Source organism: Crinia signifera, chromosome 11 (genome assembly GCF_055691185.1).
Source record: "Crinia signifera chromosome 11, ASM5569118v1, whole genome shotgun sequence".
In the NCBI taxonomy this organism is placed as follows: domain Eukaryota; kingdom Metazoa; phylum Chordata; class Amphibia; order Anura; family Myobatrachidae; genus Crinia; species Crinia signifera.
In genome coordinates, this window is record NC_139227.1 from 65,039,979 (window position 1) to 65,066,533 (window position 26,555).

At 44.5% G+C, this 26,555-nt stretch overlaps 1 protein-coding gene across 2 annotated transcripts in view; it reads right to left on the reverse strand.

The window, feature by feature from the left end:
• The window catches only part of SLC29A2 (solute carrier family 29 member 2), a 62,344-nt gene that overhangs the window by 28,005 nt on the left and 7,784 nt on the right, over positions 1-26,555 (reverse strand). Inside the window, exons 1-4 of one of the 2 annotated variants that reach the window (XM_083165028.1) lie at positions 11,424-11,444; positions 11,209-11,287; positions 10,509-10,590; positions 177-379 (exon numbers count right to left, since the gene is read on the reverse strand). In XM_083165028.1, the coding sequence (XP_083021154.1) occupies positions 177-379; positions 10,509-10,590; positions 11,209-11,237 (314 nt within the window). In that variant the 5' untranslated portion in view covers positions 11,238-11,287; positions 11,424-11,444. Of the gene's footprint in view, positions 1-176; positions 380-10,508; positions 10,591-11,208; positions 11,288-11,423; positions 11,445-26,555 lie in introns of those variants that run through there. The other variant, XM_083165027.1, reaches the window with a different exon arrangement.

Genomic DNA, 26,555 nt, shown 5'->3' on the forward strand with positions numbered 1-26,555 from the left:
AAAGTATTGGTAAACTAATGGGGGCCATTATATAGACATTGTGGAGCTGCACAGTTATCTCATACAAAACTAATCATAGAGGAATAAAAATGTATACAGCCGTATAGTCATAACTACAAACATACATTCTGGATACAATAGAATCTCATGAATTATATACAGTATAAGCATCTTACCATTGATAAATAAAGGAGTTCAGGAGTGTACATAGCAGCAGGGGCAGCTGGGCCAAGAGGGTCATCCAATTATTGAAGTTAAAATCATCTGTGCATTTCTCGCTCTCATTCTCCAGGGACTCAGAAATATTACCAATTGCAATAGATACCGAAGAATTGCCATTTGTGGATGGCTTTTCCAAACAAAGACGAGCCTGAAAATACTGTGACAGGAAAACTATGTTAATACAGGACATTACCCCGCACAATGTGCATGTAAGCAGGCAAAAAATGCTGATTGGTAATACATATTAGAGCGTAAAATACTTTTGCAAATAACGAAAAAAGTATAAATAAATTTTAAAAAAAGGGTTATTGTTAATTTATATGGCACCACGGGGGTTCTACAATTTACAGTACAAAGCAATGATTGATGAGATGACACAGAAGGGGTAGATGGGAGCATAAACAGATGGTTATGATTAGAGATGGCTGGGTTTAGAGGTGGAATGTCCGATAGGGAGGGGTAGAGAATACCAGAGATAAAGGAATAAAAAGAACAACATCTTGTAGGCAGGAATGGGAAGAGGTAACCAACTGGCAGGAGAGGTGGCATGAATTTGTAGAGCAAACAGGGGGAGTGGGAGTGTGCAGAGAGATAAGGTCAAATATGCAAGTGGGAGTGGAATGGGTGAGGGCTTTGTAAGTGAGTGAAGGAACTTGAATAGGATTCAGAAGGGAGCCAGTGTAGGGCTTGAAAGAAAGAGAGGAGAGGTGGACACAGTACATTTGTAAAGGAAGATGAGGTGGGCAGACTGGAGAGAGAGACATATGTCAGGGAGGCCAGATAGTCGATTACAGTAGTCTAGTCTGGAGATGACCAGTGAGTGGATGAGGGTTAGCATCCTGGGTGAGCAAGGGTCTGATCCTGGATATATTTTTGAGGTGGAAATGGCAAGACTGTGAGAGGTGCTGAATGTGTGGATAAAAAAGGAGAGTATGGAATCAAGAAGAACTCTAAAGGCAACGTACCTGGGGGCTAGAGGAGATAGCAGTTTCATCAATAAATTGGGAATCGGTACATCTGTCAGAATGAACTTAGGTCTACAGTCATTAGGTCGACTGGCAGGAAGGTCGACCTGACTTAAGGTCGACATGGGCCAAGGTTGACATGACTTAAGGTCGAATTTGCATAAAGGTCGACATGAGGAAGGTCGACTGGTCATAAGGTCAACATGGGGTTTTCACTGGTTTTTTATCCGAATGTCGACACAGTCGACATGGACACAGTTGGCAATGAGAACCGGACCCTCGCATCGCTCGCAATGCTTCAGGCACGGTGGCTCGCTTCGCTCGCCACAGCTTTAATAACCTCCTCCACGCACTAGTGGATGGTAGGGCATGAAATACCACCTGTCGGCACATGTCGGCTCAAAAAATAGTGAAAAACCCCATGTCGACCTTATGACCAGTCGACCTTACTCACGTCGACCTTTATGCAAATTCGACCTTAAGTCATGTCGACCTTGGCCCATGTCGACCTTAAGTCAGGTCGACCTAGTGACTGTAGACCTAAGTTCATTCTAATAGATGACCGCATCCCAATAAATTGTGGGAGGTGAGGTTATGCGGGAGGCTGGGAAGATGATCAGCTCAGTTTTGGGGGTCGATCCTATTGGATGCGGATGATTCGCGAGTGAGAATCATCACGGCACCAGGCGCACTTTACGGCGGGGTGAATTAGCTTTAAAGCGCTCGCATCTCCATAGGGATGAGAGCAATTTTATGCAAATTTGGCCCAGCAAAGGGTGCGAGATCGGGCTAAATCTGGTGCCGTTTCCAGCGTTTAAACGCATGAAAACATCCTAATAGTATTGCCTCTTAGACCTGTTAGGTTTAAGAAACTCTGGTACATCCAATAGATGGTGGAGAGTCATAATAATAAGTTTCTGAAACACAGGCTTTATAACTCTCTACTTTGCACCTATAGGCAGCTGTATGGGTCAAATAGAACCTTGTTATTTATTAACCAGAGCATTACCACCGAGCAACCAATGTATAATGCACTTATAGCCAGCTGTGTGTGCCAAATAGAATCTTGCTGTTGATTAAGCTGAGCATTGCCACCAAGTAGCCAATATATAACGCACTCATATTGTCTAGTCTTAATCTGCCCGTGTGTATCATATTCAATTGGACTGTGATTGTTTTGTAGCACCAATTGGGGCACTTCTTTCGGACAAGTAAGCAACCAATATATACAGTACGTTTATCACCTAGCCCTAAGTCTGCCTTTTTATTATTTATTATTATAATTTTATTTATAAGGCGCCACAAGTGTTTCGCAGCGCCGTACAAAGGAACAATACAGGGAAACAAAACAAAAAATGCATAACATTTAAAGGGTACGGTGTCATATTTCCCCAGACTACCAGTATTGAGCACCAACTGGGACACTTGTTTCCGACAATTGTGTCGACATTCAGGCACCACTAGAAGACAGCTAGAGGTTTTAGGATAACAAGCTTTGACATTGATTGAAATTGCTTTGCCTTGTCTGTACCAGCACAGGGTAGCCATATGTGGGAAATCCAAAACAGCTGTTATACATAATAATTGTTTGCCTCTCATTGACCACCCAGGGCTATAGCCCAATCTTGGCATTCGTTGTCTCCAAAATAAGCAAAGATACATTTATATTACTCCTTGATTGTCTCCATTGGTGATACTTTGTGTCCAGAGTTTATTTGCTTTCACACTTTGTAACTGTAATCGAATAGGTGGCAGAATTCCAATTACTTGCATGTATGTTCCAATATTCATGCTTTGTTACTTGAAAAATATTTTCCCGTGGATGCAATCTGGCCCTCAGTGACATCAATACTGAGACCAGTTACACTACTCCAACTTGGAGACTTGGGTACATTTCCTAAAAATCTTGTTACCATTTCTTTCCGCTGGGTCTCCCGTGATACCCCTATCACTCTCAATCACCATTCGATGTCCAACGATAGATGGTGAATAGCAGAAGAGGGGTTTCATGACACCCACACCTCACTCTATACTATCTACGCTGCTCTCTCATTTGTTGTAGTACTCCTGGTCTCTCTGCAAGGCCAATGGTAACAGAGGATGAGGTGCTATTTTTACAGCAAAAAGCAGAAGCACATATAAGCCTTCTTACGACCAAGGTATGCTCTCATCCTATGGTACATTTACTGTCATACATCACTGGCACGCCTGATTCTCATTCCGAACTCAGAAGCTAAGTAGTGATTGGCTGGGCCAGTACTCGTAGGGGTGACCGACGGGGAATACCTAGAGCTGTAATACACCGGATTGGAGAAACTACTTGGCCAAGGGAGCAACCTATCTCTCCACACTTTACCTGCTTTTCTCCTGTACCAAAGATTATAGAAAAGTCAGACCGCATTATCCATCCACACATATACAGGGGGGACAGTGTCATGTGTCATGCGTCATGTACACCTCTGTGTAAAACATTGTTTTTGGTCGGTAAATTTGTCCGAACCATTAAATCCATTGAAGGATTCCTTTGTATTGTCTCACAGAGTACACTCTAATAATTTTTCGCCAACAAAAGTTCATTTGTGACCATTATTTTTGTATGTACTATGTTCAACATATATATTGAAATTTATTGTCACACGTACTGATATTTTAGGATTAGTTTTCAAATAAAAGTTAAATTTTAATACATTTCATTCATCACAATTTACAAGCGTGCCCCAAAAACCATTTTGTTCTTCCTTCGTCACCCTTGTGAAAAAATACTTTTTAACTCTCTACTTTATCAGATACTTGTTTCCTAGCACGGCGCCCCCGATTTTGATCGAAGTGCATCTTATCGCATCGCATGCAATATAGCGGCATGGGATGCGATTCAATGGGAATTTTTAATTGTACAAGCACCCTGATGGGCGCTTACAATGTTAAATGCAGCCCCATTGTCAACGCCAACCCGAAGCGTGGCGAGCGTCCCCTCACCACGCTTCGGGCTGGATAGTGGGGGTATGAAAAGGTCGGAGGACGCGTACCGTTGCGCTCGCCACGCTTTGGGTTGGCGTTGATAGTGGGGGTGGCGTTGACAATGGGGGTGCATTTAACATTGTGAGCACCCATCAGGGTGCTTGCACAATAAAAAAATCGCATCGCATGCCAGCAAATATTTCAATGTACAAGCACTCCTGTAAATTTAACGGGAAGATCGCATCGCACACCACTAAATACGGTATGCGATGGGCGCCGTGCTAGCAAACAAGTACCCTTTATCACTTGTTAAAGCTTAATACATTTAGCTCGGGGAGACAGATCAGGAGAGGGGAGGTATATTTGAGTATCACCAGCATAGAGGAGATATTGAAAGGCACATGAGCTCCCTAAAGAGAACTTATAAAGAGAGGAAAAGACGAGATGCAAGGACAGAGCATTGAAGAATAGGGGAGACAAGGGCGTGCTTGAAGACCAATGTGCCTTATGGAAGGGAGAGATTAAGAAGGTCAGCAAACTGGGAACAGGCAGAAGGAAAGAGGTAGTGGAAGAGATGGGTTACATAAAAAAACAATATCAAATATGCTGTGATCACTGGACATGTTGGGAATTTTGCAAAATAATGTCAAATTTAGCTGAATAAACCTCTACAGCTCTGTACACACGGTGCAATATGACTGGCAATATGGTCACTGAGCGCATATTGCCAGTGATTTGTTTGTGCTGCGGCAATTTGATTTGTGATTCAATTTGCCATTGATTTGTTTGTGCTTTGTTCATAATATTAGGTGACTTCAACAGGGCCAACCTGTCCCAGGAGTTACCAAAGTACAAGCAGCAGGTCAAATGTCACAGCAGGGAGGGGCGGACGCTGGACCACTGCTACACCGCTAAAAAGTCTACCTACCGATCCATCCCACGAGCAGCCCTGGGACTTTCTAACCACTGCTTGGTCCACCTCCTCCCAACGTATACTCAGAAGCTAAAGTCAGCAAAGGCCACTCTCAGGTCAGTTAAAAGCTGGTCAAGTGAGTCAAAACTAAAGCTTCAGGCTTGTTTTGATTGCACGGACTGGAGGGTTTTTGAAGCCTCTGCGACTGACCTGAACGAACTAGCAGACGTTGTGACATCCTACGTCAGTTTCTGCGAGGATCTGTGTGTACCATCCAAAACAGTTTGATCCTTTAATAACAATAAGCCGTGGTTCTGCAGTCCGCTAAGGAAGCGTGAAATCAGGCTGGCAAAAAAGCGATACGCCAGCAAGCTGACAAAAAACCTACGACCCTGCAGCAGTCTGGAAAAGTATGCAAGCTATTACCATCTACAAGAAAGCCCCAAGTCCAACTCTAATGCTCCAGGAACTGGCTGAGGAGCTGAACGAGTTTTACTGCAGATTCTTGCAGGTGGACCAGGGGGAGGTAGAAGCTTTGTTCAAAAGGGTCAGACTTAGGAAGGCTGCGGGTCCTAATGGAGTGTCGCCATCTACCCTTAAGACCTGTGCAATGCAGCTTGCACCCATCTTCACTATCATCTTTAACACCTCACTGGAAACGAGTAGGGTCCCCGCCTGCTTCAAACGCTCAAATATTATTCCGGTTCCCAAGAAGTTGGCTGTGAAGGATCTAAATGACTACAGGCCAGTCGCACTAACATCAGTGGTCATGAAGGCATTTGAAAGACTGGTATCGAACCATCTGAGGGAGGTGACAAACACCCTTCTCGACCCCTGCAGTTCGCCTACCGAGCAAACAGAAGCGTTGAGGATGCAGTTAACCTAGGGCTGCCTTATATCCTGGAACACCTGGATCAACCAGGCACCTACGCGAGGGTCCTCTTAATTGACTTCAGCTCTGCATTTAACACAATTGCCCCCGCTATCCTGAAGCCCAAACTTCTCTCCCTAGGAGTTCCAGAATCTACCTGCTCCTGGATTGTGGACTTCCTGATGGTATGGAAACAGGTGGAGAAAGCCGGAGCCTTCACATCTGCCATTCTTATGATCAGCACTGGTGCTCCCCAGGTATGTGTCATTTCCCCCCTGCTCTTCTCCCTCTACACAATCTCTTGCAACCTCAGATGGGAGCCCTCAGATGGGAGCCCAACATAACTTCCACTGTCAAAAACGCCCAACAGCGGCTGTTCTTTCTGAGGCAACTAAAAAACAAATTAACATTCCGCAGGAGCTGCTGCGGCTCTTTTACACTGCTATTGTGGAGTCCGTTCTATGCTCCTCTATTACAATCTGGTATGGAGGGGCCAATGAATCTGACAAACGAAGCCTGCAAAGAGTGGTGAGGACAGCAAAGAGGGTTATTAGAACGGACCTCCCCCCTGTAAGGGAACAATACTTAAGTAGGGTCAAGAAGCGAGCTGGAAAGATTGTGGCGGACAAACTCCACCCTGGCCATAACTTGTTTGATATTCTCCCATCAGGTAGACGCTTCAGGTCCATCCCTGCCAAGTCGCCAAGAACTGCAAAAAGCTTCTTCCCGACAGCCATTCAGCTATTGAACAATGTACTCTAAGATACTGCAAATCTAACACCTGACTGCTCTGTCTAACCTTGCAAATCCTAACATGTGAATTGTCATTTGTATATGCAACTAATGCAATGTAGGTATGTCCTGTTATCTCTCTTGTACCATGCTTGAAGCTGCACTGTATCCACAAAATATTCCTAGCATACAAGAGTATACATGGCCAATAAAGTGATTCTGAATAAAATGCTGGGTGCATGCTCCGGTGTTCAGCCCCCTAATGGTCGCTGGCCGTAGGTGGCTGAACCCTCTGTGGCTTCCTCAGCAGAGTCTCCTTTTCATCAGCGACCCTCTCTGGTCGTCCTGGAAAACAGGACACTGAGCAAAATATTGCGGGTGAGAACTTATATTCCAGATGGTTTAGCCCCATAAAGTGATTAAACCCATCTACAGAACTGGACGCTACAAGAGAAAGGCATTATAGCATACAAAAGACTGAATTCACATATTTCTGCTCGCTACATCAAGTGGCTGCAGGCAGAAATGACGGGCACCTCCAGCACTCGTGCCAGATTGGAGCAAATATGTAAATGCTCAGGTGCCAAAAAATTAGCTGGAGTTAGACAAATATCTACAAATCACCAAAAAAGGGGACATGTATCAAACCTTCCACAGGGATAAAGTAGAGAAGGTTTCTAGATGTCATTTATCTGGCAGTCTGTAAAGTAACAGGTGATTGGTTACTATGGGCAATCTACACTTTATCTCTGTCAATGGCTTGAATGAATTCCACCAGTATCTTTAAAAAAAAAAGACGTATGCATGCATCATTACCAGCAATGACCTTTTAACCCCTTCATGACAGAGCCAGTTTGTGCCTTCATGACAGAGCCCTTTTTTTCAAATCTGACATGTCTCACTTAAGTGGGGATAACTTTTTTTGCTTTTACTTATCCCAGTGATTTTGAGATTGTTTTCTCGTGACACATTGTACTTCAAGTTAGTGGTAAATTTGGGTCGATACAGTCTGTGTTTTTTTGTGAAAAATACCAAAATATCGTGAAAAAATGGAAAATTTAGCAATATGCAAAATGTCACATTTTCTGCTTGTGAGACAAATAATCATACCACTCAAAATAGTTAATAACTAACAAAGACCATATGTCTACTTTATGTTGCAATCATTATTTCAACTTCCTTTTAATTTTTTTGGACACTAGGAGGCTTCAAATATGACTAGCAAATTCTCAAATTTTCAAGAAAATTTCAAACACTGATTTTTTTAGGGACCAGTTCAGTTCTGATGTGACTTTGAGGGACTTGTATGTGAGACACCCCCATAAATGATGCCATTTCAAAAACTGCACCCCTCACAGTATTCAAAACAGCATTTTGGAAGTTTGTTAACCCTTTAGGTGTTTCACAGGAATTAAAACAAAGTGTAGGTGAAATTTCAAAATTTCATTTTTTTTTCGGATTTTCAATTTTAATACATTTTTCTAAGGAACACAGTACATTTTACTAGAGAAATGTGACTAAAAATTGATTCCCCCAATTCTTTGGTTTTCATAAATATCCTATATGTGGCCCTAGTGTGCACGGTGACCAAACCACAGGCTTCATAATAGAAGGAGCACCTACTTGATTTTGGAGACTCCTTTTTATGAGATTATTTTTTAGGCACCATGTAGGTTTCTAGGCACCATAAGATGCTAAAAGTTAGGAACCCCCCCACAAGTGACCCCATTTTGCAAACTACACCCCTCAGGGAATTCATCTAGGGGTATAGTGTACATTTCAAACCCCCAGGGGTTTCACCAATTGTGGTACAACTGGGCAGTGAAAATGAAAAAAAATAATTTTTCATTTTCACAGCTCAGTTGTATCAAAATTGGTGAAACCCCGGGGGGTTTGAAATGTACTCTATACCCCTAGATGAATTCCCTGAGGGGTGTAGTTTGCAAAATGGGGTCACTTGTGGGGGGGTTCCACTGTATGGGTGTTTCGGGGATCATTCAACCAGAATCTGTGCTGCAAAATCCAAAAATCACTCCTTCCCTTCTGAGTCCTGCCATGCACCCAACTGGTATTTTTTGGTCACATGTGAGGCATTGCCGTACCCGGGAGAAATTGGGGCACAGATTTTGGGGTGCTTTGTCTCCTTCATTCCTTGTGAAAATGAAAAATTTTGAGCCAGATCTGCATTTTTGTGTAAAAAAATTTAATTTTTTACACAAAAATGCAGTTCTGGCTCAAAATTTTTAATTTTCACAAGGAATGAAGGAGACAAAGCACCCCAAAATCTGTGCCCCAATTTCTCCCGGGTACGGCAATGCCTCACATGTGACCAAAAAATACCAGTTGGGTGCATGGCAGGACTCAGAAGGGAAGGAGTGATTTTTGGTGGTGGAATGAATGGCGGGTGCTATGTCGCATTAGCAAGACCCCCGAAGCACCAATACAGTGGAACCCCCCCACAAGTGACCCCATTTTGGTCACCAGCTTTGGGAGGGGGGCTGGCGCTGCGGCTGGCGGGGGGGTGGGAGGGGTGCTGGCGCTGCGGCAGCCGGGTGGGTGGGAGGCTGCCGGGTGGGAGGGGGGGGGGGGGGGCTGGCGATCGTTGGTGATCGGTGCGGTATACGCACACACACACACACACACACACACACATATATATATATATATATATATATGTGTGTATATATATATATATATATATATATACATATATATACATATATATACACACACATATATATATATATATATATATATATATATATATGTGTGTGTATATATATATATATATATATATATATATATATATATATATATACACACATTTGCACATTTTTTAATTTTAATTTATTTTTAACTTTTCCAGCAGCAGCATGATGCTGCTGCTGCTGCTGCTGCGGGGGGGAGGGGGGAGGAGGGGAGCGCAGCGTGCGCTCCGGACGTAGCGGTGGAGCCGCTGCGGCTGCCGGGTGAGTGCCCGGCGGGTGGGAGGGGGGTGCTGCCGCTCGGTGGTGATCGGTGCTGCACCGATCACCACGGTTTTCTGTGTTACCGAGCGGCTTAGCCGCCGGTAACACAGGAAACGCTGTGATTGACTGTTCAGATTTGAACAGCCAATCACAGCGATCGCCGACCGGGGGGGGCACCCCTGCCCCCCCTGGGCGACGAGGGGGGATGTCTGCTGTCAGGGACAGCAGACATCTCCTAACTGTCACCGCGTCTATAGACGCAGTGACAGTTAGAATCCATGACGTACATGTACGTCAAATGTCGTGAAGGGGTTAAAAGATTTGTAGTTATACTGGAATTTCAGAATTCCATTTGACTATTTGTAATATAGTGAGGAGGGATGAGGACCATTCAAGCAGATAGATAAGGGGAAATTTACTAAGATGGCAGTTCTATTACACATGGTATGTTGCTGTGTTCAACCAATTAGATATTATCTTCTAGAAGGTGCTAAATAAGTAGATTCAATTGTTTGCCCATAGTAACATCCCATGTGAAATAGAACTCCCATCTTAGTAAATTTCCCCATAGTGTCCACTGTCCAACCTCGCCTATTGTGCCTCATAGGATTGGGTTGTTCAACCCAAGCAGTAAACTGTTCATTTTGGCCACAAACGTGCTTCTTCTTTGTGGCTGTTCATTACACAATAATGTAAGGTGTTACCAGTTCAAATATATAATAGCATAACATAACATATACGTATGAGCATATATCATTAAATCATGGCAATCCTGTTTCCTTTGCCTGGAACTAGACTGTGAAAGGTATGACGCTGCAGGCGCGATTAGTAATTACTACAAAAAGTAAGCAGCAGCCCTTTAGAGCTGGGTCACTCACTGGAATTGCTGTGATGAAAAAGTTCCAGGGCAGCAGAGTCCCAAGACCCAGGATGAGGAATATAATACCGACAAAGTGAAACCTGTTAAAACACAAAAGATGCAGAAATACAAACGTAACTTTGTGACATCACCAATGTCATAGGTTTGCCCCATAAAATGTAGAAACATGTATACACTATACCCTCAGTTGTTCAACAGTTTAAAAAAAAGAAAAGAAAATTCCCAATTGGGTCCCTGCCAATGCAATGTCATGCCATCAGACTCATTTTCCAGGCTGCCTTTTCTCATAAGCTTAGTGAACATAAAACACTTACAGGGCAAATACATCATTAACAACTGCAGAAAGACATATAAGCTGCAACACAAGATACATTGAAATTGAAGGCATACACGCTTTACAGCAGAGTGACAGGTGGGAGCAATGACTGACGTGTATTACTGCTGGACACTTCAGCAAAGAGAACTGGTTTGTCAGGAAGCAGTCACATACCTTCCCAGTTACAAGCTGCACAGCACTGTACCAAGAAATATGCACTCTGGCATGTGAAACAGGACAGATTAAGCAAAGGAGTTATGTTACAGGAAAGAGGATAATCCAGAGGGTATGAGATGTGGGTAGATATGATACACAGATAAAAAATGAGATAGCAATAAAAATAAAAACACAAAGTAAAGAACCCTGAGACAGCTTCACTCACTTGTCCTGTGGTTTATCCTTGAGAGACATCCTGCGATTTCTGTCCTGATGCTCTCGACTTGTCTAATAAACTGTAAAGCCTGTCAGGAGAGGAGGAGAAATGGTCACGTGGATATTTCCTAAACCATGAGCAAGTTAAAGGCCCAGCTGTCTGCAGCTCCTCCCCATGTGTTTCCTTGAATAAAATCCCTCTCAACCAGTCCTTCTCGCCCTTACCTCCTTTGCTCACTCTTCTGCCACAGTCCAGGGGACCATTCCCATCTCGGCTTATTTATGCTGCCATAGTTTAGCATTTGTTTCTCTTTTAAACCTACTACTTGTCTTTCTTGCTGCAATGTCCCTTGTTTGCCTTGGCCAGACTCTTATGAGGCATTCTGTGTCTACGGCTACTGTCCTGCAGCTTCCCACACCCTTTCTAAAATTCTCACTGGCAAGCCCTCCCCCTCCCCAATACATATCTGGTCAATTTACAGAAACTGTGCAGTGGGTGCTTTACACTTAACTCTATATAGTGCACTGTAATACAAATGCATAAAACAAAGGCAGAAGTCTTTGGAAGACATGTGCCTATTAGCAAACAAATGATCAGGCAGCAGGGGGAAAAATGTAGCCTGCAAGCTGCAACAGAACTTAAATTAGGTGATATAATGTAGCAAACAGTACTGTATGTCACATTCTAATCTCTTTAACAAATTAATTTGAACGGCTTAATTAGTAAACAAGTAGGCCTGTTACTGGAGGAAATTCCTGCCTAGTGAATGGTATGGTCACTTGCTGCTCCCTTGTACTCTCACTAGGCCTTTGTGTACAGTACTTCTTCCTTACATTGTTATACACCTCCCTAGCAACAAGGAACACACTGACAAGTATCGGCTAACGGGATTTCTGGAACCTTTTGCAGTCTATTGATGAACGCACGATACATTACAAAAATACAGTGCTAGGATAAGGTATACAAGCACACACTAACAGGACATAGAACTAGTGTATCTACATGAGCGTTTACTGTTGGTTATTTCCTTGCCTTTTTATTACCATAGCATCCTATGGTATTTTTCCTGAAAAGGGGAAAAGATTAAATGAAACAAATAAACTATCACCATAAAAAGGCAGAACGACACTATAAGGAAAACAAATCAAACTGTGTCTTAGGTATGTATTATTGATAGAGGCAAATTATTACAACCTTGCCAGGGAAGCCGAGTGATAATGAGTATCATACAATACTGACCCACACCCATTATAAAGGTTTTTTTTTTTTTAATTTTTACTAAACCACCCCAGAACGAGAACTGTGGCATTATATGCACAATACTTCTTACATAGAGCATGTGTGACCTACTGAATCATAAGGTGTCCACACATGGATCTGCAATCTTAAGATGTGCGCATAAATTAGTCTTGAAATGTTTTGTCCGTCTTCGACAAAAGATTTCAGGCAAGCGCACATCTTTACCAAAGATTTATCTTAAGATCCCATGTGCGTTCCTTTGAATCTTTTGCTTAATCTTCTGATCTTTCATGCAGCATGTAAGATCAGAAGATTTGGCAAAAGATCTGCAGGAGCGAACATCCAATCGATTATCGGTAAAAAAAGGCCGATCCGTCGGAAATCAGCCAATCAGCATAAGAATCGTTCTAGTTTGTGGCACCTTAACTACAATGGCCTGCAACACGGAATGCAGTTCTTTAATGTATAGAACAGAGGTTTCTGCATTCATGTTAATGGTTCATTTTGAAGATGTTGTTTATTTCAAGAGCCACATGGCCTCCCTTAGCCGAGTGAAAGGTATACAGTCGTTATGCCGACACCATTAAGGTCGACATGCATTTGGCCTTCCACTGAAGGTCAATAGATGCAAAAGGTCAACATGGCTAAGGTCAACAGGGTCAAAAAGTTAACACAAGCATTAGGTCGACAATGGGAAGGTCAGCAGCCAAAAGGTCGACTTTTTTTTAAACCGACACGTGCTGACAAGTGGTATTTCATGCTCTACCATTCACTAGGGTGTGGAGGGAGACTAGAAAAGCGTGCCTGAAGCATGCCAAGCTCAGCGAGCCATGCCGGGGAAAGCGGTGCACCCTCTCATTTGGGACGAAAGAAGTGAAAAACTCATGTCGACCTTCCAATTGTCAACCTAATGCTAATGTGGACGTATGTAATGTCAACCGTTTTCATGTGTCGACCTTCAGAGGTCAACCCAATTACCCATACCCGAGTGAAATGCATTGTACCACCATTGGTCTTCTGCAAGTAAGCCGGTGCTTGCTGTGTGCAAATATCTACCGGGGACAGACACCGCAGCATCAGAGTGAGGAAATAAACACAGAGGGCCAGATGTAGTAAGCCTTAAAAGTGATAATATGGAGATATAAACCACTAGCCAATCAGCTCCTACCTGCCATGTCACAGGCTGTGTTTGAAAAATGACAGGTAGGAGCTGATTGGGCTTAGTACATCTCGCCCAGAGACTTATTGCCAAACTATATTTGAACTCCACATAGAAGTTCCACCATTCGAACCGTAAGTGCCATACAAACTAATATCCAGTGTATGATAACCACAGTAATGGTCTGGCTAACTGCTAACAGGACCCAGTGGATTTAAACCAGTGACAAGGAGGACAGATACTGTTTTAGCAATATAAAGCCACGGGGATGTTTTTATTTGGTACTCTTTACCTAGAACGGCGCCCGCGATTGGCATCGCGGGTAAAAAATCGCGGGCATCGCGGGTACATAAAAAACGGGTGCGACGCGATGCCCGCGATTTTCCCATAGGGATCAATGTTAAAACTGTGATTGGACGCGATTTGACTGTTAAATGCCTCAATGCCCGCGATTTGGCCATAGGAAACAATGTTAAATGGGCCACAGAGCCCTAATAGTGCCCTTGAACTGTGAAATGGCCCCCACCATTGTTAACGCCACCCCACGATCAACGTCAACCCGAAGCGTGGCGAGCGCAGCGAGCCCGCGAGGGGCGGGGGTACACGTCCTCCGACCTTTTCATACCCCCACTATCCACGTCGGCGTGGAGTTGAGAATAGAATAGTGTGGCGAGCGACAGCGAGCCACCGAGCCCGAAGCGTGGCGAGCGCAGCGAGCCCCGCGAGGGGGCGCGGATACCTTCACAGATAAACGCGTCCCTTCGCGGGCTTCACAGGTGTCCCCGTCGCCATGGACACCTGGGAAGCCCGCGAGGGGACGCGTATAACTGTGAAGGTATCCACGTGCGCTCGCCACGCTTCGTGCTCGGTGGCTCGCTGCGCTCGCCACACTATTCTATTCTCAACTCCACGCCGACGTGGATAGTGGGGGTATGAAAAGGTCGGAGGACGCGTACCGCCGCCCCACGCGGGCTCGCTGCGCTCGCCACGCTTCGGGTTGACGTTGATCGTGGGGTGGCGTTAACAATTGTGGGGGCCATTTCAGACTTCACGGTGACTATTTGGGCTCTGTGGCCCATTTAACATTGTTTCCTATGTAAAAATCGAAGGCATTGAACACTAAAATCGCGTCCAATCTCACTTTTAACATTGATCCCTATGGGAAATCGCGGCCATCGCATCGCACCCGTTTTTTAGTGCATTCGATGGTCGCCGTTCTAGGTAAAGAGTACCTTTTATTTATTGTAAGCTATTGTTGTTATGTGTAAAGGTGACCACCCACTGGCCCTTATTCTGGTTCACTCGCAAAGGCAAATTCCTTCTCAAATGGATAAAATCATGTGCACTGCAGGGGGCAGATGTAACATGTGCAGAGAGATTTAGATTTGGGGGAGTTATTTTTTTCTGTGCAGGGAAAATACTGGCTGCTTTATTTTTACACTGCAATATAGATCTCACTTTGAAGTAAAACCCCACCAAATCTTATTCTCTCTGCACAAGTTACATCTGCCCCCCTGCAGTGCACATGGTTTTGTCCATTTGAGAAGGAATATACGTTTGTGAATGAACCAGAATAAGTTCCACTGTGCTATATGCTCAGTGCATTTTGTACTAGGTCGCATCTGCAGTGCTCTCCCCAGTATTTTTTTCCAACCGGGTGGCATAAAGAAGTAGCCGGGTGACGGTCTCCGCAATAATAAAGTGTTTAAACCTGACCTTGTGGGGTATGTTTTATACAAAGCGAGAGAAAATATATGCACAGTTAACTAGGTACAGTAATTATACATCAGCCTGTCGGAATTCATAACAAGTATATTTGTAATGCTGTATATGTATAAATGTATAAAACAACTACTGATGCCGCCATGTACCACTGCACAGGGAGAAAAATCCCCTGGGTTATTTATAGGCAGGTAGCAGGAACCAAATGATGGGTCTGCTGAGATGTAAAGTCCAACTCTTAAGGCCCATACACACTATGAGATTTTCATTTCCAAAGACTTTGCCAAAACTCTGAATGATATATCTTCTACCAAAACAGTGTGTACACACTGAGCTATTTTCCTTAAAGAGCAAGAGATTTTCAGGAGGCAAAAGAAATTGCTGAAAAGCTTTTATTACAGAAGCTATTGACATAATGGGCGGGGTGTAATTTCCAAGGGTGGGAGCAGGGGCCATTTTATTCAGTGCATTATTGAACATTGGTGGCCAGTGCCTGGCACAGGCCAGCGATGTATACATTAGCAGATAATTTTTTTTAACATTGGTGGCCAGTGGCACCGCTAATGTATATATCGCTGGCCTGCACCAGTGATGTATACGTTGCCGGCTCATTTTGTGATCATTGGTGGTCAGTGGTTTGCTGGTAACTGTGGCGATGAATTGCCCCTGGGCAATAATCAGGCGCTGCGTATGTCCTCCTCTTACAAATCAAGCAGCAGTTATGTTTAGGGATTGTCAGTCCCAATATGAAAAGCAGAAAAAAAGGGGGTGAAAAACTGCGCTATTTGAGGAACTAAATAAACAATCAATTGATGAATAATATAAATTTAATTACATAAATTTTACACATAAAATAATACAGTATTAATAAATAGATGAATTATAATTAAAATTGCATGAAATGTGCACTTAATGGCCAGTTGGATGTTGAATCTGTGCATATGCGGCACTTGGCGGCTCCACTTGTGTGGTGAGCCCTTTTTTCTCTGAAAAGAGTGTCCCCACTTTTTCTACCTATATATGGATATAGTTATCTTACTCCTCGGACAGTATTCATGGGAGGTGGAGAAGGCAGTCAAAAAGACACTCACATATCTGGGATGTTATCCACTTGTTCGATTGGACTTGATGTGGTCCCCGTGGGTCAGTGATTGCTGCTGGATCTCCTTTTTAAGTCCCAATGGTGGTTCTCGGTCCGATAATTGGGGAGTCCCGGGTACAAAGTGGTTACCCGATTTGTAATCCAAGGTTGGAGGTAGAGTGGGGGCACTGCATCTAACGCGTTTCGCTGGGGGGCTCCCAGTTTTTTCAAAGGTGATCTTTCATCTACAGGTATGCTGTATTTATACCTGAGTGCCAATATGGCGCCTAATTGCACCAGCTGTTACTCATGGATGTGGTATCTTAAAAAACATCCAAATTCATTTCATTTCTATCCACATCACAAGTAAATACATATATAGGTAGAAAAAGTGGGGACACTCTTTTCAGAGAAAAAAGGGCCCACCACACAAGTTAAGTGCACATTTCATGCAATTTTAATTATAATTCATCTATTTATTAATACTGTATTATTTTATGTGTAAAATTTATGTAATTAAATTTATATTATTCATCAATTGATTGTTTATTTAGTTCCTCAAATAGCGCAGTTTTTCACCCCCTTTTTTTCTGTTTTTCATATTGGGACTGACAATCCCTAAACATAACTGCTGCTTGATTTGTAAGAGGAGGACATACGCAGCGCCTGATTATTGCCCAGGGGCAATTCATCGCCACGTTTTTTGTTCTCAAATAGTCATCACGGGCTGCAGCTATGGGCTCCTTTTCAAATTTTGAGGAACGAATTAATAGAAGGCAGACATTTTTAAGCAGATGGGAGTGTCCATCGGACCAAACCTCAGACCCCACGGAACAGTCCTTGCGAGACGATTTCCACAAATTAGAAGATCTGTTCAAACTAGAAATTAAACACTGGCTGGACAGTACAAATCTTCAAAAATATATGGACACAAGGATGATCCCTCGGGGCCTGAGGATTTTTAAACCTTCAATTTTTCCAGAAGATAGTGAGTTTCAAAAAAAGTGGGAGGAGACATTGGACCAATGTTCCTTCTCACTAATAGAACTGGTGATTGGATATAGAAAGTTAAAGGTAAAGGAAACTGAAAAGGAAATAGACCAGATAAAACTGAAATTAGAACCCCTTAAAAATAATAGAGAGTACAAGGAACGCGACACAATAATAGGAGAACGAATAGACAAGTTTGAACAGAATACAATAGAAAATAAATGTAAAAAATTCAAAAGAGATAGGGAGGACTATTTCAAGAGACAGGTAAGAACCTATAGGACAATTAATAAGAAAAATACATCAATCAATAATAGAGAGAAAAATACAGCATCATCCACCTTCCTGGATGCGCATAAAGAGGGAAATTTCAGAGACAGCCAGTATAAAAGAAGACAGAGGATCCACTCTGATTCTATACATCCTGGCAGGTTTAGAAAACCCTCTAGAAACACCCAGGAAGAAGAAGGGAATGACAGGTACCGAACAGGCACCAGATCAAAAGATACCCAACTTAGGAGGGACTATGAACCAAAAAGAACTCCAGACAGGGTTTTTTTTAGGGCGGAAGCATCTGTCAGACCAAACGGACAGACAGGAAATGCAACACTACCGTACACCAAAAAGACAGAGAGAAAAAAGTTTAGAGGGAGAAGAGGGGGGAAGAAAACGAAACATCAGAGAATAGCCAAAATAAAAAACTCCCAAAAAAACACCATTTACAATCTATCATCAAAAAAGCTAAATACAAATGAACTGAGATTACTGGAAAATAGGAATTTAATACCTACCGGTAATTCCTTTTTTACGTAGTCCTTATGGGATACTGGGAATGGTCTTAAGACATTGGGTATTAGAGGGTATCCGCAGGAGACAGGCACATCTATAACTTTGAAGCTGGGTGTACTGGCTCCTCCCCTCTGATTCCCCACCCAGGAACCAGTTAATGGAAAAACTGTGCCCGAAGGAGAATGTACATATGAGAGGAATAACTTATATGTCACCTATGTAAACATAAGTGTGAATAGTGTGGTGAGATTCATGCCAGCACACCCGCATTCATCAAAATAAAAAATAACTATAATACCACCAACTGGGTGGATTTTCTTTAACAAAGGTCAATGAACTAGACCTTAGAACCAGAAGACAATAAGTTAACTTCTGAACTTTATAAGCAGAATAAAGCTGCAGCCAGACCCCCGCACAGGGCGGGCGACCAGTATCCCATAAGGACTACGTGAAAAGGAATCACCGGTAGGTATTAAATTCCTATTTTCACTAACGTCCTTGATGGGATACTGGGAATGGTCTTAAGACATTGGGGATGTCCCAAAGCTTCCAGAACGGGAGGGTACGTGCGGAGACTGCTGCAGTACTGCCTGCCCAAACTGGGTATCTTCTTTGGCCAAGGCATCAAACTTGTAAAATTTTACAAAGGTGTGTTGCCCCGACCATGTAGCAGCTCTACAGAGCTGCAGAGCTGACACACCCCGAGCAGCCGCCCAGGATGCGCCCACCGATCTGGTGGAATGAGCCTTTAAAACCGGAGGTGTCGGCATGCCTGCCGTCACATAGGCTTGTTGGATTGTAGTCCTAATCCATCTAGCAATGGATTGCTTAGATGCAGGGTGTCCTTTCTTTTGTGCGTCATACAGAATGAATAGACAATCTGTCTTCCTGAGTCTTGACGTCCTCTGGACATACACACGCAAGACACGCACCACATCCAGGGATACCGGAATATCCGGTGAACTAGACGCAGACGGGACTACAATTGGCTGATTAAGGTGAAAGGAAGAGATCACCTTAGGAAGAAATCGCGGGTTAGTTCTCAACTCCGCTCTGTCAGAGTGAAAAATTAGATAGGGGCTCTTACAGGAAAGAGCTCCCAATTCGGACACTCTTCTAGCCGAGGCTAGGGCCAAAAGGACCACCGCCTTCCAGGTGATATACCGCAAATCTATCGACTCCAACGGTTCAAACCAGGAGGATTGAAGAAAATTAAGAACAACGTCCAAACTCCAAGGAGGTGTAGGAGGTACAAAGGGAGGCTGGATGTGAAGTACTCCCTGAAGGAATGTTTGTACTTCCGGGATGGTAGCCAATTTCCTTTGGAAGAATATGGACAGGGCCGAAATCTGGACCTTCAGTGAGCCCAGACGGAGACCCAAATCCAATCCCGCTTGTAAGAAGCACAATAACCTGTTCAGGTTAAACTTCGCTGGGGGGACATTCTGCTCCTCACACCAACCCATGTACTTTCTCCAGATCTTGTAGTAGTGGGTTTTTGTTACCGGCTTTCTGGCCTGAATCATCGTGGTGATAACTGATGAATGCAGACCCTTCTGAGCTAAGATTTTCCGCTCAGCCTCCACGCCGACAAACGTAGCCGCCCTAAATCTTGGAAGACGCAAGGGCCCTGTGTGAGTAGATCTCTCCTTAGAGGCAGGGGCCAAGGATCCTCGATCAGCAGGCTCTGTAGATCCGAGAACCAAGCCCTTCTTGGCCAGTCCGGAGCCACCAGAATGGCTTCCACTCCCTGACTTCGAACCCTTTTTAGTACTCTTGTCAGTAGTGGTATGGGTGGAAACAGGTACACCAAGGGAAACACCCATGGAATTGTCAGGGCGTCTATTGCCACTGCGCAGGGATCCCTGGTCCTTGTGCAGTACATGGGGACCTTGTGGTTTAACCGGGATGCCATCAGATCTATCGATGGCTGGCCCCAACGGTCCACAATTGCTGCAAACACCTGTGAATTCAGGCTCCATTCCCCGGGGTGGAGGGCGTGACGGCTCAGAAAGTCCGCCTCCCAATTGTCCACACCCGGGATAAAGATGGCCGACAGAGCCACCACGTACATTTCCGCCCAGGTCAGGATCTTGGAAGCCTCCTTCATGCAAGTCCTGCTTTTCGTGCCTCCCTGGCGATTTATGTAGGCCACAGTTGTGGCGTTGTCGGACTGTATCTGGAGCGCCCGACCTTGGAGAAGATCCTGGGCCTGCAATACTGCATAGTATACAGCTCTCAGCTCCAGGATATTGATGTGGAGTCTCGCTTCCCACCGAGTCCACTGACCCTGAAAGGTTCTGTCCATGGTCACAGCACCCCATCCCAGCAGACTCTTATCTGTCGTGAGTCGCACCCAATCCTGGATGCCAAATCTCCGACCTGCCAGCAGGTTCGACTCCTGAGTCCACCATAGAAGGGACAGGCGGGACTGATGCGACAGAGAAATCCTCTTGTACATCAGAAGATGGGAGCCCGACCATTTTGACAACAGATCCAGTTGGAACACCCTGGTGTGAAAGCGTCCGAACTGAATGGCCTCGAAGGTGGCCACCATTCTGCCCAATAACTGGATGCATTGGTGAACCGTCACCTGAGGTTTTGCCAAAATCACCATCACCAGGGATTGTATGGCTTCCATCTTCTCCCGGGGGAGGAAAATCCTTTTCACCTCTGTGTCCAGGAACATTCCCAGAAAGAGGATACGCCGCGACGGCGTCAGAGAGGACTTGGGGATATTCAGGATCCACCCATGCTCGGATAAAACCTGTCTGGTTCTTGCTATATCCTGTAGCAGGACCTGTTCCGACCTTGCTTTGATCAGCAAGTCGTCCAGGTAGGGGATAATATTGACCCCCGACCTCCTGAGCAGTACCATCATTTCTGCCATCACCTTCGTGAACACACGCGGCGCTGATGACAGGCCGAATGGCAGCGCTCTGAACTGAAAGTGTAACTCTTTCAGCGCAAACCTCAGGAAAGCCTGATGTGGACCCCAAATTGGTATGTGGAGATAGGCGTCTTTCACATCTAACGATGCAAAGAACTCTCCTTCCTCCAGGGTTGCTATTACTGCCCTGAGGGACTCCATTTTGAACTTGTGAACCCTTAAAAAAGGGTTTAGTGACTTTAAATTTAAAATGGGGCGGACCGAGCCGTCCGGCTTCGGCACAAGGAACAGATTGGAGTAGTAACCCCTTCCTTGTTCCTCCAATGAGACAGGTGTGATAACCCGTGACGTCAGTAGGCGTTGTATTGCCTGTTGCAGGTTCACCCGGTCTGCCTGTAGGGCCGGGAGACCTGATTTGAAGAACCTGTGAGGAGGAGGTATTTCGAATTCCAGCCTGTAGCCGTTGGTAATAAGATCTCTCACCCAGGAATCCAGGTGAGAGACTGACCACACGTGGCTGAAAGCTGACAGGCGACCCCCCACCTCGCGGGTGTACCCTGAGGTGCTTTCACACAGCTTATACATTTTTATGCCATACCTTGCCCTCTTACTGGGAAGGTACTGGCGGAATTTAACCCTTCCTTTAAAATGTATAAGGGACTCGTCTATGCAAATGAATTTATCTGGGATGTACATCTCTTCAAATTTGGCACTGAAGTGATCAATGACCGGCCTGACTTTGAATAGCCGGTCAAAGGTGGGATCATCTCTGGGTGGGCACTGTGCATTATCGTTGTAATGCAAAAATTTAAGGATTATCTCAAAACGAGCCCGAGTCATGGCCATACGGTAAAATGGGGTGCTGTACAGAACATCTGTACTCCAATATTGCCTAATTTCTGGCTTTTTTACTATGCCCATATGAAACACCAGACCCCAAAACGTCATCATCTCTACTGCATCTACAGGGGTCCACCTAGCAAATGATGACGTGGGGTTTTGAGCAATAAACTGCTGGGCATATAAATTAGTTTGGTCCACCATTAAATTTATAAAATCATCAGAGAAAAATAATTTGAAAAAGTCAATTTCTCTGAGACCTGTGGAATCAAATTGGATTCCTGGGATGGCCAAAAACTCAGGAACCTGGGGCTCAAAATTGTCTGGTGGTGGGGTCCATACGAGATCAATTATTGGGGGGGGGTCTCAGCTGCTCTACGGGGGCATCTTTGAGGGGGTCCCTCATCACTAGAGGAGGAAGAGGAGCTTAAGATGAATCCTTCAAATTCCCCGCTTGCCTCACTGGCTGTGTCAGAGTCAGAGGCAAGCATGGCATATGCCTCCTCCGCTGAATACATTCTTCTGGATGACTGGGATGACATTTGGGATGACATTTGGGATGCCATTTTTATTTTTGTGTTTCTGGTAGTGAAATGTTTCAACACGTGTATAGTGTAGGGGGGGTACAAACTTTATTTCAATGTAGTATGTAGTGTGTAGTGTGTATGTAGTGCAGAAAAAAAAAAAAAAAAAAGGTCCTGCGCCAAAAATTGAGCACAGATGTTGGTCAGTAACGTCCGTCACTGAACAGCGCTCAAAGGCAACAGGAATTTGATCAAAAAAATTAAAAAAAGACCCCGAGCACCCTCAAAAAAAAAAAAAAAAAAGGTGATCAGTGATGCGACACTGATTACCAGTGAGGGGCAGCAGGTGCACAACCTTTGGTGCAACTGACAGTGCAACTGGCAGGTATATATAATAAAAAAAACTCTGCACCCCCAAAAAGTTGCTGATCACCTCAGATATAGTGATCAGCACAAAAGGGGGGGGCAGCAGACACAAAATATAGCACTCTCTATCACTCTGTCACTATCTGTCACTATCTCTCTCTATCTATCACTATCTATCACTATCTATCACTCTATGACACTGCAGCAGCAGCACTGACAGTTATATATATTAAAAAAAAAACCTGCACCCCCAAAAAGTTGCTGGGGGTGCACAAAAGGGGGGCAGCCGACACAAAATATAGCACTCTCTATCACTCTCTGTCACTATCTCTCTCTATCTATCACTCTATGACACTGCAGCAGCAGCACTGACAGTTATATATATAAAAAATAACCCCTGCACCCCCAAAAAGTTGCTGGGGGTGCACAAAAGGGGGGCAGCAGACACAAAATATAGCACTTTCTATCACTATCTCTCTCTATCTCTCTATCTCTCACTATCTATCACTCTATGACACTGCAGCAGCAGCACTGACAGGTATATATATAAAAAAAAACCCTGCGCCCCCAAAAAGTTGCTGATCAGTTAATTTATACTGATCAGCACAAAAGGGGGGGGGGGCAGCAGTCAGTTGCACACGCAGTACAGCTGTATATATATAAAAAATATATAGCACAATCTGTCACTATCTCTCTATCTCTCTCTATCTATAACTCTATCACACTGCAGCAGCACAAAATATAGCACTCTCTGTCACTAGCCCTCTCTATCTCTCTCTATCTCTCTCTATCTATAACTCGAACACACTGCAGCAGCACAGCAGCACAACACAACACAGGAAGTCACAAGAAGTAACAAGATCCAGGAACGCTACAAGCAGTGATCAGGTAAGTATTTTGCAAGGATCAGGTCAGTATATCGCGGCAGATAGGCACGGTGACCGCACTGCACGCAATTCCAGACCGGAATGGTGTCTGCAGTGCAGTCACCGTTAGTTTAAATCACCCTCCATGGCTGTGATTGGTCCGTCGGTCCGGCGAACCAATCACGGCCTTTGGGGGCGGGTTGGGTGAGGTGGGGTGACACCAGTGTCACCCTTACACCCCGTGGTGATTGGTGCTGTACTTTACAGCACCAATCATCACCGATCCCTGTGTCACCGGCGAACGTTATTCGCCGGTGACACAGAAAACGCTGTAATTGGCTGTTCACACTGAACAGCCAATCACAGCGATCGCCGACGGGGGGGGCGGCATCGCAGCCCCCCCTGGGCATGCAGGGACATGTCTGCTGTCAGGGACAGCAGACATGTTTAAACTGTCACCGCATCTATAGACGCGGTGACAGTTTAAAGCCATGACGTACATTTACGCCATGTGTCGGGAAGTACATCCCGGCCATGACGTAAATGTACGTCAAATGTCGGGAAGGGGTTAAGACAGGACCATGCACAGATCTCAATGATCTGTGCATGGTTCTGGCAAATTCGCCTGTCAGAACCTGGTCTGCATGTGTGGCGATTTTTAGTAACATTTTCCCGTTTTAACATCTCATTAAATATGCGATTTGTATACATTATTATGAGAAAACATCTGGATGAGAGTTCCGGCGTTACTAAAAATCGCACCTTCAGAATATGCGAATTTGCGGCAAGATGTGCGGTTTTTGCAGCTTTTCGCATGTCATTAAATATGTGATTTCCGCTGTTTTTGACTAAAATAAAAAAAAAAACCCCGCCAAAAAAAACCGGTTTTCGCATCTCATTAAATGTCACCCCTAGTATTTAAAGAGTCATTGATCAACAAACAAAGCAAGCAGATTGCATCAATAATAACAATAGTATCTGCAATTAGAGGTTATTTCCTGTTTGTATGATTTCCGCTGATGACGGGAACTGAAGGTTCATACACACTGAGCGTTTTTGCCCAGCGTGTATGGATAATGATTATGTGGAAAATCGTTTTGCACACTGAGTGTTTTTGGCCCATTTCAGCAATTTTCCCCAGGGTGGGCGGCTTCCTATAGCAGGACGCTATGGAAAGCCGTCCACTTAGCCGCTCATCTCCTGATAATACCAGCAGATGAGCGGCTGGGGCAGCGATGATGCGGGAGCGTGCATCAGCGCTCACCGCTGCCCCGTACACACTGGGCAGCTTTCAAACTGAAAGCCACTTAAACAAGGAAACAGCTGCTTTCAGCTGAAAGTCGACCAGTGTGTATGGGGCTTAAGAGTGACTAGTTTTACCGTGTTCTCACTGCGAGTGAAAACTACACGGCTTTTACCGTGCATTAAAATGCCGGGGACTGCAGCGACGGACCCCATTCTCACTGCTAGGCAATTTCCCAGGTGAAGAAGTTCTACCCGGTAATTTGCCTTTTAACATAAGTTTTTATGCAGTGAGAACAGGTCAACCCGTGTCTGCATAACCGGATCTCAAACACGGGTAAAAAGAAGGGTTTTACCAGTGTATGAGATCTGGGTAGGCAACCCGTTCACACTACAAAAAAACCATCTTAAACGGCAAATTTCCGGGTCTACATGCTAGAATGGGGTAATATATGCTCACTGTCCCCAAGCAGAGGAAGAGACCACTGCCCAATCAAGGGTTAAAGTTAAAATTAGCCACAAGCCAACACCCTCACACATCTTATCTGACTCTTGTTTACCACTAATGTGAACTGCATTTGCAGCTCCTTATGCCTGAAGAGACAGATAACGGTGTGCCCATTACATGTGCCTTATGTAGGTGCCGTCACCAGCATATATGTTGCAAATAAAAAGAAATAACCAGCACTGAGAAAGTTTGGATGCAGGGACAATATTTTGCCTACATATGGATGTGGTACAGCACACCGACAGTCGGAATTCTGACAGTCATTAGCCCGACTGCCCGGACTCAGACAGCGGGGCGAGCACAACGAAGCCCCTTGCAGGCTCGCTACATTGCGGGCACAGTGGCTCGCTATGCTAGCTACCTATTCTATTCTCCCTCTATAGGGGTCATGGACCCCCACGAGGGAGAGTAGCCGCTGCCCCTCTGTTTTTAACTATGCTATTTCCCCTTGAAGTGCATGGAGCCAATTTTATCTATATGCACTTGAAATTTTGACTATGTGCTATTTCCTTAATGGCTAACCTTGACACTCCAGCTGTTGCTGAACTACACATCCCAGCATGCTCTGCATCAGATTGAGCATGGCCAAATAGCAAAACTGAAGCGAGATGTGTAGTTCAACAACAGCTGGATTGTCAAGGTTAGCCATCAAGGTGCTATTTGGTCTCTGGCCAAATACATTACAAGCAACATAGTCAAAATTGCCTTGCCTGCACAGTCTATATTTCCTTGAGATACCTACCTCACGGGGCCACGCATCGGTATCGCAAGCAAGGGAAACACTGAGATTTTGACTAACTTTACATACAAATTTGACTATACATTCAAAATTGTTAGCCAAAATCACATTGTGTACGCACCTTTTTAGACACCATAATTGTAATTTCTTATCACAACAGAATGCTATACTGACCAAATGTATCAAAACTCGCATGCAGGGTCAGGGGCTCTGAAATTAGCCCATCCTTCTGATGTGTTCATGAGGAATAGACTGGGGGCAGCACGGACAGTGTAATGTTAGCGTTATTGCCTCACAGCACTGAGGTCATGGGTTCGATACCCACCATGGCCCTTAGCTGTGCAGAGTTTCCCCTGTTTTGCATATTTTTTCTGTGTTTGTTTGGTTTACTCCGGGTACTC